The sequence below is a fragment of the Trachurus japonicus genome, chromosome 4 (genome assembly GCF_045865225.1).
Source record: "Trachurus japonicus isolate A0001 chromosome 4, Traja_1.0".
NCBI classification, from domain to species: domain Eukaryota; kingdom Metazoa; phylum Chordata; class Actinopteri; order Carangiformes; family Carangidae; genus Trachurus; species Trachurus japonicus.
In genome coordinates, this window is record NC_140910.1 from 16,170,187 (window position 1) to 16,188,306 (window position 18,120).

At 43.0% G+C, this 18,120-nt stretch overlaps 1 protein-coding gene across 1 annotated transcript; it reads right to left on the reverse strand.

The window, feature by feature from the left end:
- Nucleotides 1-1,466: 1,466 nt before the first annotated feature.
- Nucleotides 1,467-17,808, reverse strand: sin3b (SIN3 transcription regulator family member B). The gene is made up of 19 exons (XM_085774330.1): nt 17,217-17,808; nt 15,547-15,653; nt 14,916-15,069; nt 13,056-13,421; nt 12,481-12,636; nt 11,826-11,954; nt 11,564-11,653; nt 11,258-11,376; nt 10,636-10,849; nt 10,093-10,209; nt 9,683-9,921; nt 8,832-9,015; nt 6,244-7,183; nt 5,052-5,221; nt 4,756-4,929; nt 4,050-4,142; nt 3,862-3,956; nt 2,938-3,136; nt 1,467-2,818 (listed from the first exon to the last, which is right to left on the reverse strand). The coding sequence occupies exons 1-19, from the start codon at nt 17,349-17,351 to the stop codon at nt 2,582-2,584; spliced, it is 3,918 nt and encodes a 1,305-aa protein (XP_085630456.1). The 5' UTR covers nt 17,352-17,808; the 3' UTR covers nt 1,467-2,581.
- Between the last annotated feature and the right edge of the window lie 312 nt (nt 17,809-18,120).

The following is an 18,120-nucleotide window of genomic DNA, read 5'->3' on the forward strand; positions in this document are numbered from 1 at the left end:
TCATTTCAGAACATTTCATTTTTGCAAAGATCCTGACCTGCCTGTTGTGACACAAGAACTGTAATATAATTTATCTTGCTTTATGCACAAGACATTTAAAGACTTCCTGTATCCTCTAACAATGTTTTTAAAGTCATTTACAGACCTGTAGGTTCCCTGCTCTATTAGCTCACTTGTTACGTCTTTTCCTCTGTGGTTTTGTGATTGCTTCATGTTTGTGCTGTATTTTGCAGTTCACTTCAAGACTAAAAGCATGTTTACACTCAGTCTGGGTGTTCGCCACACACCACCACCGCCACTTGTGCCCCCCCCACTCCTTTACCTCTACAAAGACATGCATCCTGGTGGTAAAATGCGGCGCTGCGGGTCCTGATGAGATTGAGCTCTTGCGGTTGAGGAACTCGTCCAAAAGTACTGGCAGTGTTTAGGGATTTGATGGGTTATTTTTCCTAGTTTCTGGTGGGCAGACTGAGTCTGACGCTGTTGTGTTCAATGTGCCAACCATGATAAATGAATCATCCTGAGGAGCCTGAAAATCTTCGTTCTTGGCAAAGAGGAAACGCCCACAAAAATCAAAGGAGAACACAGCTAACTTTGTGACAAATCACCTTCCAACAAACCCGCATAATCCGACATAAAACCACAACAGTCTTTTCTGTTTTAAACGAAAAAACACTTTGGAGCTTGGAAACAGGTGTCAAAATAATCTCGCCACACAATGGATTAGTGGCAGTTCTGGGGCTTTCAGTTGCATCACATGAGCTTCCTCAGCAGAATGACTTTGCCTGTCTCAGTCTTAACACTAGAATGGCAGTGCACATGTGCACCAAGACCAAACAACCCCTCACATCTCTCAGATCCAGATTATCCTGTGGACACAAACTCATCTCAGTGTATAAACATAAATATGTTTTTCATATTAAGATTCATACATTCGTTCCTGAGAAATGTGCAAAAGTGTTGGGAAATGCACAATGTTAAATTTAATTGGTTCTTTTCTGGCCCATCCTTGCACCAAGTTTCAGTGTAACCCTCCTGACAAAAAATCCAAACAGACATGGTCTAAACATAAGCTCCTTAGCAGCTGTAACAATCCCAATCTCAGTTTTTAAATCACCAACGTGGTAGAAAAGTCTCAGGAAAAAGTAATCTGAACATCTGTCTGAATGATTCCAAACATGGTGGAGAGAAGCTGCATGGACCAGAGAAGAACCAACTCACAGACTCATTCATCTACCATGAATGTGGTTTTCTCTGAAATCTGGTCAATGTCGTTAAACAGTGACCCAGCGGAGGTCTGAACTCTACTGAGCACACACTCTAGTTTTGCATGTAGCCACTTCACTGACTGTTTTATTATTAACATACTGACAAACTAATGCCTCACTTCAGGGAGTTGCTCCCAGTGAGTCTGTCGAGTACGTTGAACATCATTTTAGCCAAAAAACAACCTGCCAGTCGACATCTAAGAAGGTCACAACTAGGTTGTTTATTTTATGATAACTGATACAGGATAAATGTTATACATTCTATTTTAACACTGATATTTTGCTTTTATTTTCAATGTCAGTATGCAAAAAAAAGACAATGCAAAGTAAACATTTGGTGAAATCATGAATATGATACATAATTTGACTGCTTTATCAATATTAAACCAATTAATTTTAAGGACTCTTTGTTGCCCTGGTGATAATTTGTTTCGCTACAACACAAAAAAGGGAAAGAAAATACAAAAAACAAACTGCAAACATCAAGAGTTGGCCGACAGCAAACACTGTAAAGAACCACATGATCTTAAGATGTATCAATCAACTCATGTAGATGCATATATATATATATATATATATATATATATATATATATATATATATATATATATATATATATATAAAAACAAAACAAAACAGGATCCCTGTTGTATATATGCACATACAGTAATGATGCAATTACTAGAGTTGTAGAGCCTGTACTGGACATACAAACAGACAAAATGAAGAGCAGGATACACATACATACACACGTTTACCATTATCTCTCCATATAAACACGCATGAACCAACCAACCAACCAACAAGCAGAAGGCTCTCTGGCTTTAGAAGCTAAAAACTACACTTGACTTAAAAAAGAAAAAGAAAAAAACAGACATTCACATTTCTGAAACAAATTTCATGAAAGCATAACTTCTCGCCTGATCAACTCGTCTCTGTCCATCAGTCTTGTCAACTGTTAGTGCCGCCAGAGAAGCTAGAATGATGAGGATGATGATTTCCGTTTGTGCCATCGGGTCCAACTCGTGCCGCCCCTCAGGGCCGAGTTCACTCTCACTGATCACTGCACTGTCTGTGTTGGTCCTTTTCTTTTTCCTCTCTTTCCTCACACTGTGCACTCATTCACTGACTCACTGCCGTTTTCTGTTAGTTTCTTCATCCATGAGTGAAAGTGAGTGAGTGGACATGTTGTGGAGGGAGGTGGAGAGGTGGGACTGCAGCTGTTTATGTCTGTGTTTAGTGTATGAATGTCCTGTAAGTCCATGCATTTACCTGTGTGTGCGCATACTGCACGTCCATCTGTACGCGGGCCCCTACGGCGAGGCCGGGGCTTTGCTACCGCTGTAATGAACCTGGTATCTGTTGACCGATTGACCTTTCACCTCGGTCGACAGGCAGGTAGTCTTGCAGGGGATCATGTCCTCCTCCTCCTCGCCCAGTAGCCAGTTCTGCACCGAGCGTTCGGCCGAGGACGTGACGTGATTGGCCAGCCAGCCCTGGTGCCACTTGTCAAAGCGATCGTGCTGGTTCGCTGCCACTCTGTGCTGTGACTATGGAGGGAGAGGAAAAAGCACAGCAGTGTTACATTTTCCAGATCATGTCACCACAACACTTTTGACACATCACGACATTAATTAACGTGTGAAATAAAATGCAGACTCCACTCTACCTTCCTGGCCTTGACCAGTGCTCCTCGGCGGTACATGTAATCCTCAGAGTTCATGACAAACACCATCTTGTGAGTGTTGAGTTTAAAGCGACAGTCCAAACTCCCGGCGTTTTCCACACCCAGCTGGCGGTGCCACTCTCTCCTGCAGCGCATCGCCTCCACCTGCCGCACCTGCCAGCGACGGAAACGTCGCAAGTTCCTGAGGAGGAGAGACATATTAGAGACGTTTATCACCTCGTAAATTGTTAAGTATCTGTTCCACAAGATCTAAGAGCGACTGGATGACATATGTAAAACATTACAAATGTTATCCGAGAGGACAGTGGAACTCGGTGACAGCAATATGACACTGAAGTCAGACGTATGTGGGAACAGGTGATGGCCCAACGGAGGCATTGTATCAAGTCCACCTTAAGCAGATGTTTTGAAGTATAGTACACTCAAAGTATATTACAAGATCTGTGAAATTAATGAGGCCTGTACAGATTTTTTCTGTGTCATATTATTTTGTCTTGACCCCTGTCAGAATCAGAAATATGTTGATACATAAATGGATATATATAAATATATTTCCCATGGTCTTTTTGCTGGTGGTGTTAAATTTTGTGCTGGCTATTGCATGTTCTGTGGGAAAATGAAATCCTGCAAAAGAAACTTTGGATTCCTGCAGACTTACATCACAAACATTTTGTGTAACCAAATCATTTTATTTCAAACTAAATTTACAACTGACAGTGCAGAAACTCAATCTGTATGTGTTATGAGTATTATGCTGAAAAGAGTATTATGCTGAAAAATGTAAGAAAGAGAAAAGAAGCCCAATTGGATGGGATCCAGGTGCGTGGTTAGTTGGGTCACAGTGTGAAAATCAAAATGAGAAGTGGTTTGGTCAAAGTGTCTTTGAATCAGATATGATGTTAATACCTGGGCAGAAATACGGGTTTGAAGAAGTAGCCCTCTGCTTGTGAGCACAGACTGGACTCTGTTCCTACAAACTGCTCCATGTAGCTCGACAGGCACTGAGGAGGGAAGAGACCAAGTTGAATGAGTTTGGGGCAACTTCAATCAGAAAAGAAAAACAAGAATTTAAACAAGTTTAAAGCTGTGTTTACCTGTACATCTAATGGATCATCGGCCTGCGCCTCTTCAGTGTCCAGCAGCTCAATGGTCATCGTCACATGACCCTTGTTTTGGAGAAACATCACCTGGTGACACGAAAAATACAGAGAAAAATGTGTCAATCAACCAAAATCAAGCCCAGTGGAATAAAACCAGGGTTCATATTCAAACAAAAGTGATTTAAGATGTTTAAATAGCAGTAGCTACTCCAATAATATGTGTAGGCGCACTGACAGAAACCCTGTCCACATGCTGTTGTAAAACTGGCTGCATACAGCTACGGTAACTTCTATGTGCAAATAAATACAGATTAATTCCTGATCGAAACACTGGAGGTGAAACTGTGACTAACTACACCAATAGCGCTGAACATCCTCTGAAAAATGAAGAGAATGAGTTCTGAATGATTGAAAATGATTCACCTTCAGCAGCTCCCTTTTTCTACAGTCATGATTATTGTTCCTTAAACACTCCAATATAAAACACACATATTAGTGGAGCACTTATCTGGGTTTATTTATTGTTTGGAGAAATGAAAACCCCCCCTCTAAAGTGAGTGGACAAGTGTATACAGCATATTTCTACAGTGAAGGAAATGGAGGTTGATAATAGAAAATGATTGGACTGCTTCAAATAGCAACAAAATGTCAGGGACAAATATATAACTCATGACTACATTCATCAGGACAATGTTCTCACCTTGAAGCAGTTCTCCTCTGCCATGACTCTCTCAGCTTTCCACTGGTAGCTCGTCTCCCAAGCTGCTCTGACACACTGTGAGGACAGGTTCCCCCCGGCCGCCCCCCGCTTCCTCTCGGCCAGGTAAAGATCAACCACCTGCAGGCACACCTCGTCGCTCACTAGGTGCTGCAGCTGAAGGAGAAGAGGAAGAAGGAGGAGGAGGTGAAAAGTTGGAAATGGACACATGGCAGGGAAATGTGGAAGAGGTCAGCCTTGAGAAAAAACAAAAACGAGTAAAGTTAAGTTTTGCTTACCTGCCGGATTATGTTGTGGATGACCTTGTCAATGGTGAAGCCGATGTAGGCGTGGATGGTGAACATCTCTCTCAGTGTGTCTTCATACTGCGTGGAGTCCAAGTTGCCGTCCAGGAGGCTGCGCACCATGTCCAGGAAGGCTGGGTAATACTCCTCTAACTCCACCTCGCCTGTGGAGACAAAGGGACGTCAACAGCTTTTAATTACTATGTGTTTGATCATGCAGCTATTGTGGGAGCTGTCAGTGAGGGTCTGCTGTCACAGCGAGGACAGGTCTCAGACATGCTCTGCTCATCTTTAGCATCAATTACGTTAAGTTTTTTTGTAAAAGTTCAGCAAGAACATGACTGATCAAACCTTATGTCCGATATCTGTGGTAGAGCAACAAAGATCGGACTGCTAAAGAAAATCAATCTGCAGCTATTCTGATTATTGATTAAATGTTAGAAGTAATTTTTCAAGCATGAATACATTTCATGGATGTGGATTTTCAAATGTGAGCGTTTGCTCCTTTCTTGACCTTTTATTATAGTCAAATGATTATTTTTGACTGTTGGACTGTCAGTTGGCGCTAAAACACACCTTGCAGCAAGTCATGACATCACCTTGTATTTTATGTTTGAGGTAAAAAGTTGCTGTCACCGAACAACAGTTCAAGGTTTTATTTGTCGCATGCCAAGGTTCAGTGTGCACTAAGTAAATCAGGTGACTGAAGGTCAGGCTTGGCACCAGGGCAGAAAAAAACTCATATAATGAATAATATTATTGAGTGCCGTAATTTGATATTATTGAAAATTGACCCCAGCCCCCTCAGAACGTTAAACACAGATATCGTCCTGCCCTCTGTCTTGTCAACATTAAAACATTTTTAAATCAAGTATTTCCCTTTATTACACAGAACCATATTATGACTGTGACTCAACACCGTGAATCTCAGCAAAATTTGGATAAACTGACATCACCAACAGTTTGATGTAAATATGCCTTCTGAATCATTAATTAAAATTCATCATCTCCCTGATTAGGTAATATGTATATTAACGCTCTTAATCACAGACCAAGGACCAGAAATAAAACAACCTCCTCTTCGGAGCTTATTGGTCCTGTTGTGTCACATGACAGCCGTGACCAAACTCAGGTTAAAACTTCAGCCTTTACTGAAATTTCTATAAAACCAGCAGCTGGAACTTACTTGGCTGTTTAAGGCGGAGCTCCATGGCGAGGTCACATGCTTTTTCTCTGCGTCCCTCCGCCATCAGAAGCCTCTCTCTGCTCTGCTCGGCTCGGTGCTCCAGCAGCTGCCTCTCTGCCTGTCGGTAAACCCGCAGCAGCCGCGAACACAGAGTCTGGTGCAGCCGCAAGAAGAAATACCAGTTGTTGTTGACGAAGAAAAGGTTGTAGACGCCGTCCAGCTCCTTCTGGTGCTCCGCTTCGGGGTCGCGCAGGTCCACCTTCTCCCCGGGCACGCCTGGACCCGTCTCCATGGGCGTAGATCCAGGGGTGGATGCGGCCGTCCCTGCAGGCTGATTCGTGCTACTGGAGGTGGTGGAGGCGTCCGTGTCTGCAGGTTGGGTCGGGCTGCAGCGCCTTCGCCTGGACTCGCCGTTGAGCTGCTGCTGCGGTTGGGACTGGGTCTGGGACTGGGCCGGTTGGGGTTGGGACTGACTACCTGTGGCTGCCGCTGCTCCTGATGCGTTATTAGGATTACCGTTTCCTCCTCCTGCTGCTCCTGCTGCTCCTATTGCTGCTGCTGCTGCTGCTGCTGCTGCTGCTGCTCCTCCTCCTCCTGCTCTCTCTGCTCTCTCTGCTCTCTCGCCTCTCTCTGCTCTCTCTCCTCCCTCCTCGGGATCAGCCTCCTCATCCGTCCATTCTTCAGTATCGCTGAGCTCGCCACGGCGGGAGAAGAACAGGTCGGGGACAAAGTGCTGGATGATGCGCTTGATGTGGTCCTTGTCGTCTTTGTGGATGGTGGGCTGACGTTTGACGTGGTAGATGATGAGCGAGGCGGCGTCCTCCAGGATCTGTTTGTCCTCGTAGGTGAACACCATGTGGGGCTCGCTGGTTGCGGCTGCACCAGAACCGTTACGACCCTGCTGGCCGACGCCACCCTCTTCTGTGCTCTGCTCCTGACGCTGAGTTGAACAGGAAAACAGAGATGAATATTGGGAAAATTCAGGACACACTGCACCAGGACGAAACTGAAAATCATTGATTCTAATGAACCAGTCTAATGGTGTTAATGATTTCTGCGAAATTAATCTCCTGTCAACAGATATGACATTTACCTCCAACAGCAGAACAACACAAAAAAGTTACAAAAAAACAATATACAATGAGATGACAAAGAACATTTCATTCTCCTGTTTAAAAACGGTGCCAGGTTCATTAAAACATAATAAATTATTCCAATGACTACGTTTACATGCAGTCAATATTCGGGTTAAGGTCAATATTCCGGTTTCTTGGGGCGGTGCGTGGCGCAGTGGTTAAAGCGGCCGCCCCATGTAGAGGCTACAGTCCTCAACGCAGGCGTCTCCGGTTCGAATCCCGCGTCGGGCAGACCTTTCCTGCATGTCATTCCCCTTCTCTCTGCCTCCCCCTTTCCTGTCTATCTCACTGTGCTATCAAAAAAAGCCTAAAAATATACTTAAAAAAAAAAATATTCTGGTTTCTGAAATATTTGGGTTAACCCGTTTACACACATCAGCAAACAGGGTTATTCCTGTATACATGGTAATTGTAATCAACTGGTATATCAGATATCCCGATCAAAACAGCGACACACAGAACGTCATGACGCAATGCGTGTCATTTCCACTTCTTCCAACAACAACAACAGCAACAACAGCAGCAGCAACACGGCGATCTCGCTATCCCGGTACTTTCTACTGTCTACAAAAAAGACATGATGTTCATGTCTTTCACCACAATTATTCAGAAAAGAAAATTGAATTTGAGCGCACTGTGGGTCTTAACATTAGTGTAATAACTTATCTATCAGACGATGTAGCCCAAACTTTGTGCAAAATTTGAGTAAATCCGGGATGAAAGTGGGGTAGTTTTTTTTCGCATTGGATAATGCAGGCACACGTGTTATGCGTCACGCTGCTCACGATTCATCAGCCACTGATATTGGATCCGTCAATCAAACGCCTGAGACACACACACACACACACAGAGCTCGGTCTCGCCCCAAAACATTGAATATCCCGCCCATTCAATAACAACCAATCAAATTTGTTTTCCTTACTCAGGTAAACTCGTGCGGCAACTCGTGGAAACTCGTAGAAGGAGGCGCGACAAACAGGACAAACGGCCATTTCTAAACACCTTTAAGTGATTTGTTTCCTCCTTGCTCCAAAAGTGTGGTGTTATCTTGCGTTTCGCCATGTTTACAACAAGTAGTTCATGTACTCAAAAGACCAAGAACCATAGAACATGCGCAGCACACAAATTAATGTTCCTTTTGATGGGGATATCCTGATAGGCGTATACATGACCAAATATTCGGGTAAGAAAAGGAGTAACCCAGGGGTCATTTTGGGGTTTTTAAAAAGGGTTATTATTGTTTACATGGCCGTGCGCAACCGGGTTATTGCTTATATTCCGGTTATGAAAGGGTTATCGACAGCATGTAAACGTAGTCATTGTTTGTTGTTTATTTGACCTCTGGAACGACAACAAAAATGATACAGGAATGTCATCTCACTGCACACCGAATTATCTTTTCATGTTACAAAGGCCCTGAGTTAAGCTTGCAGATATGGTGAGAGGCTTTACCTCATCATAGACGCTCTCAATCTCATTTAGAAGACTCTTTGAGCGGAGGGCCTTCATGTCATTCTGTTTGAAGTTGACTCCTTGGTGGTCGAGGGACTTCAGGTAAGCCTTCTCATACTGCTCCCTCCATATCTTATTGAAACCCTGCTGGGCCTCTCTCCACTCCTCCTCCTTGGCTTTCAACCTGTAGAGAATGGCACAACTTTCATGTAGACATCACAAAGCACAGCCATGTTCATGCATTTGTCATGTTACCACGTGTACTGTGCCAGGGCATTTGCTTCTACAAAATGTGCAGAGTTTCATTCTGAAAAACAAAGTGTGACTGAAAGGAAACATTGATTCTTTCCATGAAAGCCTGCCACGTTTAAAACGCACACTTCCAAGTGCCTTCGTGGAGTACACTGAGCAGCACACAGAACATTTTAACAGCTTTTTCTGATATGGTTCACCTTTGCTGGCAGGGAACACAAAGATCAGCGCCTGCTGATAGCAAGGATACCATTTACGCTATCACCAAACCAACATTTCCATCATAATGTCATTTGATTAAACCTTCCCACTGGTAATGAAAATGTTCACCTGCGAGCAATGATGTTTTTTTTCTATCAAAGTTAAATTTACTGAAATGAAGGTTGATAAGTGTAGTATTTCGCTGCAATATAATGTCAATGCATGCACACATGAAAGCATGAAGTAAGAAATAGTTTATGTGCTAAACATATCCAGGCAACATGTCACTGCAGAAGCTGTAGAGGTCTGAGATGATCCATAAATAGAAGAGGTTTAGCCTTTGTACTTCTTTCACTGAATGTTTAAACCTAAAAATAAGAGAAAAAGACAGTCCTGACCTCTTGAGCACCACAGGCACAGCGGTGGCGGGACTCCTCTTCAGTCCCTCAATGATCTCAGGGGCTTTGTCGCCATAGATACGATACACAGCACGACGCTGGATGACCTCAGAGGTGCCGCCCAGGCAGTCATCTAATCTGAATCGGTCTTGGTCCTCTGGCGAAAGGCGGGACAGCTTCTTCTGGACGCTCTCGAGCACCCTGATGGTGGCCAAGTTTGTCTCCAGAACCACATCCAACTAAAAGTTAAGATTTACAGACACAGTTGTGTTAAACATTATCTTTTCTTTTGTAACAGCAGAGCTTGAAGAAAACAAAACAAAACAACATGTTGACTAACTTGTGACGCTTAAACAAACCTCTGTGCTTTAAAAATTGCATAGACAGAATCTCTGTTAGGGTGCACATACCTCAAATCTTTCATCCTCACAGCGATGCAGCTGCTCCTCATAAGGAGTCTTCTTTGAACTGACGAAGGTGGAGTCCTCTGACCAGGAGGGGAATGACACCCAGGTGTCATTCAACACCTAAGTACATACAGACACAAACCTCATGGATTAATCTAATCTACAGATGGCCCGTCTGACAGGAAAATATTTAACTGTGGTGCTTTAAAGAACTGTTTTTACGAAAGGTCCTTGCTTTGTTTGTACATGTGTTTTGTGTGTGTAACTTCTGAGTTTACAGTACTTTAGTGAGCTACAGGTGGCGATAATGTGCTGGAAAACACAGTCATACACAAACAAGTGGCAGTGAAGATGAAAATGTCGATGTGAACAATTAACTTTTCCAACTTTCAAAGTGTGTTAGACCTCGAGGATATGCACAGTGTGTTTTACTGAGAATCACTGAACGTCAAAAGAATCTCTGTTTACAAAGAAAACTCCACAGGGCACCTTTAAGCAATGCACTGATCTAGTGATAACTTCGTAAAAATGTTTCAGTGGATGTACCTCCTTGCATAGGGCGGTGCGCCCGCTGCATTTAGGTTGCTGGTAGGTCTTGGGCAGTGCTCTGTAGCTGGACCCCAGGCGCTTGCAGGAGGCATAATCCACCTCCCTGCCCCCTCCCCCCTCCATGTAGCGATCCGACAGCCCTGACACAGCATGAGAGAGCTCTTTGTCCCCCAGAAATGACTTGAACTGCGTGTACAGTTCGGGAAACTTCCTGGAAGGAGATGGATGAAATCATGAATGACAGATAAACTAGGACAACAACAGCTGACCAAGAAGCAAGTGATTCCCACAGAATGACTTCACCAATCTGAATGTGAAGAGGTATAAAACCAAAAACTTAACAGTTTCAAATCTGTGTAGTGTCCTTGACTGTAATAGCCTATCAATACTATTTGGATGACGATCAATTTTTAAATAGACCTGAAGGTGTTTTTTTAAAATCAGCTTATTGAGCAGTAATACAAGCAAGCCTCTTCAAGAGAGCCAGGCATTAACATCCATACATCTGCCAGGCTCTCTGCAACTACTGTACCCATTCATTTGTGCATCAATTTTCTCATTCTCTCCAGTCATTTCACACTGTCATCAATCCAGCTCCATCATCTTTCCATCCACTCACCCCAGGAAAGGAGTGACTAGCTGTAGCAGCTCTGCTCCCGAGACAACTTCCTGGTTGAACAAGGCGATGCAGCGCAGGAAGTTCTCATACACTTCCTGGCTTTTAAACAGGCGACGAACCTGAATGATGGGCGGGTTGATAAGGAAATTAAAGCAATCACATTATTAAACTTTTAAAAAAATATGTAAAGACAGCAACACAGGAAAGAGGAGGAAAAGGGAAGTACCCTGGCAGTCGGTCATAATAACAGTATGAACAAGGGAAAAAGGAAATCCAGCATTGCGGCAGAGCAAAATGATGCCTCACCTTATCAAAGAAGGAAAATTCTCTTAAAACTCCATGTTTGCCAACTGAAGCAAAGGACTGATCTTTGGTACAGGAATACTTCATTTTTTTCTAAACAGAAGAAGGAAACATTATTGTCACAAACAGTGTTTGTTATCTCAGTTATTGTACTTCATTAGAACTTTTGGGATAATACAAAGTGTTGTTGAACCTTTTGGAGATAAAGGACGTGAAAATGCAGTGGTTCATTGCCCGAGGCAGATATTCAGTACAGTCAATTTACCTTCAGCAGTGGGGACATGTGCTGCAGTAAGATGGGTCTGGGCCTCTTTTTGTTCTGTTTGGATATCGTGTCATCTTCCTCCGGCCTTTTCAGCTGCTCTTTCCCCCCTGTCAGAGAGCTCCCTGTGAACTACAGGATGAGAGGCATATACGAGTTACTTTCCAATTTTATCATTTGATGCATACAGCGTCGGTTCACATAAAAATCTTAATTTTACTTTCACTGACGACAAAACCATCCAAGTGTTCAAATAAAAAAAGGCAAAAACCATTCACCTTCAGACTGTTTTGTTGAAAAATGTCCTTAACTAATTGATATCAATAATAGTGATTAATTGTTAAACCCATTCAGGTTCCATTTTGGACTGATTTGTGATGCCTTGTCAACATAGCTCAAATTCTATTTCTGAAGAAGAAACACTTGTTTTGCACTTTCATTTACTATTACATGTGAATATTATCAGCGTGACATTTCTGAGCTGCAGCACAGAAATATAAAATGTCATAACTGTGAGGTGTGCTGGAAAAAAACTGAAAGGGGAAAAAAAAGTACAAAAAGTACCAAGACTGGGTGCTAATTGTTCACACCCCAACCTTTTCTATTTGTCATCTGTTTTGAAATGGGAACATCGCCTGTTTCTGTTGTTGTGACTGACCAGTGATCTCTTGGCGTCAGGCAGGAACTGTCCAAACTCAGCCAGCAGGTCTTCTTGCCCCTTAAACAGACTGGCAACTTTAGAAAACACCTCATCCTCCGTCATCCCACTGCTGCCTCGGCTGCCTCGGCTCTCCTTCACCTCCAGCTGCTCCTTCTGCAGAAGTAGGTGGGAAGTGGTGATCAGAGATGAGAATTCAAACTCATTGTCAAACCAGAGAGCCAAGTTGAAATTCTTTGGCCTGGCTGCAGATGGTCAATATTAGTGCAAGAAACACAATCACGGTCAGTGTCCTCAAAGAACAGACAGCTATGGAAATTTGAAACTGGACGATAATACTGCAATTATGTACTTAATTACTTGGAGGCTTCTTATTCAAAACATCATGAAGTGATTTAGCAAAGACTGGGCTTCGCTAAAACTCTACAGCAACAGTCAAAATATTTTAAATGATTTAAAAGTAGTAGGAAAAACTACAACTCGATAACTAGAACCTACATTACGCCATTACTTACATTATATTATAATACACAACTAAGAGTAACATGAATCACAACATTTTATATTCACAGTACCTGATACGTATGAAGAATCTCTAGGAAAGCTCTGTAGATCTCTGGGTGATCCAGAAAGCGATTTTTGATCTTATTTACGTAGCTGATGGCACTGTCAAACTCTACTGGACTCGTCTCTGAGGCAGGTGGTGATACAGACGACGTAGTGGCCTGATTCTGACTCTCTCTGCTCGCCAGGGGAAGGGAAAGTCTGCTGGGGGGCTCTGGGGGTCCTGCTGAGGTTGAAGAAGGTAAGGACTCTGATGAGGCAGCCTTGGCTTCACTGGTCTGGGCTGGTCCAGCTTCGGTGTGGGCGGCAGAGGCACTACCTGAGGTTGCAGGCACTGCAGAAGTGGTGAGACTCTTCCCCTGCTGGCCTGGGGATACCTGCACAGTTAAACAAATAACAGGAGAAAGACATTAAGCTACATGATTAGTGGGGCAGTAATTGTAAAGAGAAATCTTGTTAACTTCTGTAATGATTTTGAGGAGAAAACTTGCCAGTAAATGTAAATTCAAATGGTGGTACTACTACTACCTACTGGTCTCACCTTCTCCTTCATTACTCCCTATAAAGACTTGAAATAATCAATTGAATATTCAATGAGGTGAAATAAGATGGAAATAAAGAAAGACTTTATCTCTTCTTTGCAAAAAATTTTAAAAAACCTATCGCAAACCTCTTTTTTTTAGGAACCTTTAACACTTGGGATACAGACGCTCAAATAAAATGGCTGATGGAAAATGTGATGGACTAGATAATAAATAGTGAGTGTTTGCAGAAACAGAAAAGTGTTTGCGATTTTGAGGTCTCAAGCTAAACAAAGAATATAATTTTGCTCTATGTTGTGTCCATTTTAGTAATATTATACCGAGTAAACATGCACATCTAAGAAGCCACTTTATTATCGTAAGACTCAGAGTTGCAACTGCTTTGATACTAACTCATAAATATGAACTATTTTCAGTGACAAATTTTAAAATCAATGTGGCTGTCAAAAACATATTTGCTGCAGAGCTTCCACTGCTGCTCTTATTGCCCACCCAATAAAATTCTTTAGTCAAGCAATCCACTTCTCAAACAAGAATGCCAATTATGTTTTCTCTCCCAGAAGAAAATGACATTGGCATCTATCTCTTAGTTTGTTGGTTGCTAATGCTTGAAAACAAGTAGTTGCATATGAAACTGACAGTACTGAAACTAGCCTCTGCATTCCTTCTCGCCTATTTTGAGCTAAAAAGTTGCAACACTTCACTTCACGCAAACAAAATATGAAATCATGACAAGTGTGAACTGAGTTAAAACTTTAGCTGCACTGACGCTACTTGTATCTAACTAGGTTTTGAATGACAGTGCATCAAATTATGCTTTTTGTCACACGTTTTGCATATGATTTCAGGCAAGATATATATATGTTTATCAAACTGTGCAAGATGAATAACGCTCTTACCCTACCTCATAGATTGCATACATTACTTACTATGCTAATAATCCTATGTGGCTTTGCTAAAATCAAAAAAAAAAAACTTAAAGTGCAAAGTGCTTCTTCAAATCATATACAGGAAAAGGAAATGCGAATGAGTGGATATTTCTGTCACTGTTCTATTCAAAAGTAATGAACTGACAAGTTGGCTGCCCTGTTTTCATGTGAAGCTTTCGTTGGAGCGATATATTTCAGACAGAGCACTGAACTGATCTTCTGGGTGCAGAAGAAGCACACCTGTTTCCTCTTAAGAATGAAAAACTTCTGTGGGTTCAGAGTTCTTCTCAGCTCAGGGAAGTTTGTGATGAACCTTGTGAAAATTTCATGAGTGTGAGCATGAATAAAGCAGTAGTTTTTGAGGAATTTATTGACTTTGCCTATGAAGAGATCGTCTCACCTGTGTAGAGAAAGGAGATTGGAGGAAAGCCATTCCATTCTTGGGGACCTCTATCCGATACCCCGGTGGAAGGAAGGCATTGAAGCCCAGGACTAAGTCTGGGTGTCCATGGAAGAGCTGTGACACACGGTTTATCACCCCTGGTGTGTCGATGCTATTCGGGAGAAGAGACAGAAACAGATTTTAGCAATGTAGTTAGCCTCTACTCTTACAACAACAACCTGCTAATCAAAGAGTCTTACGGCTTAGTTATAAGAACAGTTGGAGTAAGTTAATTCCTCATTATAAATTCTGACATCCCACATATTTTACATTTCAAGATGATATGAACTATTGCATACTTACCGCAGGAAGCTATCTACAGTTTCTTACTTATTGATAAAAGCTATGAAATGTGTAGTTAATCCCTGGGTGTTGATGTTTTGCAAACTAATCAAATTTCCACACATAAGCTCCACCATCACTATCTCAAGAGTCTGTATGAGGAAGCACGCCATTAAAAATGTATAACTAAAACTCAATAACTTCTGGTACTCTTGGGACTAGTAGTGGGTGAGTAGCATCTGTTTCTGTGCATCTCTGTATTGCACTTGTTATGCTCTTTTGTTTGCATAAAAATTGCCATAAATACCTCTGTGACTTGAACTCTTTCATGATGTCGAGAAACTTGTTGTATATGCCAGGATCATTTGCAAAACGGATTTTGACTTGGTCCAGATATGACAGGGCATCTTCAACCTGACACAAAAAAGGGGGGGTTGAGGGGGGAGAGAAAAAAAACACACACACACAAAAGATCATTAATGCAGCACAAAACACAATCAGCCTCATCTGGTGCTGTGGAGAAGCTTTTTGACAAATATCCTGCTGTGGCGTTGATGAAGCAGGATCTTACAAAGACACAGCTCTCGGCTACTTTACGTGTATAGCAGGACAATGGTTTGTCTACACATCAATGCTGCATCGTGCCAACCTCACTAATAATAGTATATATAGCCTACACTGGAAAAACCTGCCATCGCGTTTGAAGTGGTGGTGGCACTACACAAAACGTGCACATTTGAATTGTCTAAGTGGACATTTTTTGCTAGCTTGAAGTTATATAAATGGACAATGTTTGCTTTCTTCATTGTCAGCTGAAGTGCTGCTGTATCAACAAATGCACTAGTAGTTAGCTGTACAAGCTGTACAAGTATCGCTATATAAATAAATAAAGATATAAATATATAAATAAATAAATAAAACGGGGGGTGAATACAAGAAACGCCAAGCTGCTGCTTTTTTTGTTGCTTTTGTTCGCCGGATCATGATCATCTTCCTCCTTTTTTAATCACAACATCGTACGTAGCTCGGCTGGGTTTCGACAGACAAAACGACGTGTTCACACATACACACACACACACACTCTTCACACACACAAAGCATTGTCAGAAATAATAGTGCACACATCTACACAGGGTTGTGTGTTGTAGCTAACGTTAGCCACAATAACTCCTCTAACACTTACAACACCTAAACCTAACCTACTACCCCCCCCCCCTCTCTCTCTCTCTCCATATAAAAGCCCATTTATACAATTAGCTGTAGAGTCACAGCTGGTCCGTGGCCGACAACAACAGTGTCGTGTTGGCAAAAACACCAAGATAATATTCAAACACAAAGAAAATGTGTAATAATGAAGCTGCTAATGAGCTGAAATAGCCTTTTCTCTGCTAGCCTGAGCTGAGCCTGAGCTGCTGTGCTGTCGTCCTCCTCCTCCTCCTCCTCCTCCTCCACTTTGTTCAGGGTGGCTGAAAGAAAAAAAAAACCCGAACAAGGAGGAGGAACAACTTCCCACCACAGCCGAGGTTTGTTGAGTTAACGCTGTTAACTCGCGGTGCAGCCTGTTATTATTGACACCGTAAATAAATAGGAAACTAACTAACTACCGCTATAACTAGTGCCCCACTCGACTCGACTGTCACTCAAGACACTCATTAATGAAAACACAGCTCACTCACACATCTAACAAATACAAAAAAAAAAAAAACCTTTTAATGTGTCCATGTTGGGCGGGTTTAGCCGTGAATTTTACTTTTAACAGGGCCACAGAGCTAACACTGGTTAGCCAGCCCAGCCATGAAGGCAGCCAGCCGAGGAGAGGAGAGCAGAGGAGGGCAGAAAGAGAAAAGCCTCCGATGCAATGATCCGACCAACAAAATGGTTGTGACTCTCAGGGACTTTTCCCCTTGGTCGTGTCGTGTGTGTGTATGAGTGTGTGTGTGAGAGTGTATGAGTGTGTATGTGTTGTCTTCTTCTTACCTTCAGCTTCTGGAAGTGCTGCTGCTGCTGTTGCTGCTGCTGTTGCTGCACTTGCTTTTGTGTTATAACGAAAGGCTTGTCTTGAATTTGGTTGATTTGTTTCGCGGTGCTGTGCGCCGCCTGAATCTTCGCCATTATCCCCGGCGACAGGAGCAGGAGCAGCCGGAGCAGGAGGAGGCTGGAGAGCCGCCGCTGCTACCACCACCACCACCACCACCACTACAACTTGAGAGAGAGGGGGGGACGCAGCTTCGGTCGGGGTTGCTCCTCCAGTTGTTGGCTAGCCGACAAGCCTTCCTCTCGGTCGGGAAGCCAGCCTGCCTGCTGCCTGCCACAGCAGCGAGCAAACCCTACTTTGCCTGCCTGGACAGTGTCGGCTCGGCGCAGCTACGAGGACGGAGTGGAGGCTGGTGACAGACAAGCTGCTGCTGCTGCTGCTGCTGCTGCTGCTACTCGCTGCGACTTTGATTCAACATCACCGAGCGGATTACGCGAACCGAGCCAAAACAAACAAACAAACAAAAAAAATAAGCAAAAAGGGGGACAATGGTTGCCGTTTATCTTATTTAAAATAACTATCGCCTGTCTCTTTAAATTCGGCGGCAGCGGTCTGTCTTGGCGTCCGGAAGCCAGAGTAGGCAGAGTGAAAAACTGAAAAAAAAAAAGAGTGAAAAATTGAAGTGCGCAGCCGCAGCGATGGGAGGAGCTGAGTTCACAGGAATCAGATTGCTCCACTCCCCCTTCACTGCTACAAAGAAACAGCGTTACTCCATGCAAACCGATAGCTACATACTTCACACTGTAACCCGCAACTACAACAACATCGACGGTGGACCGAGCCGCCCGACCGTGAGGGGGGAATCGATACTGGGCCGATGATAATCTGCAGCACATCTCTAACTGG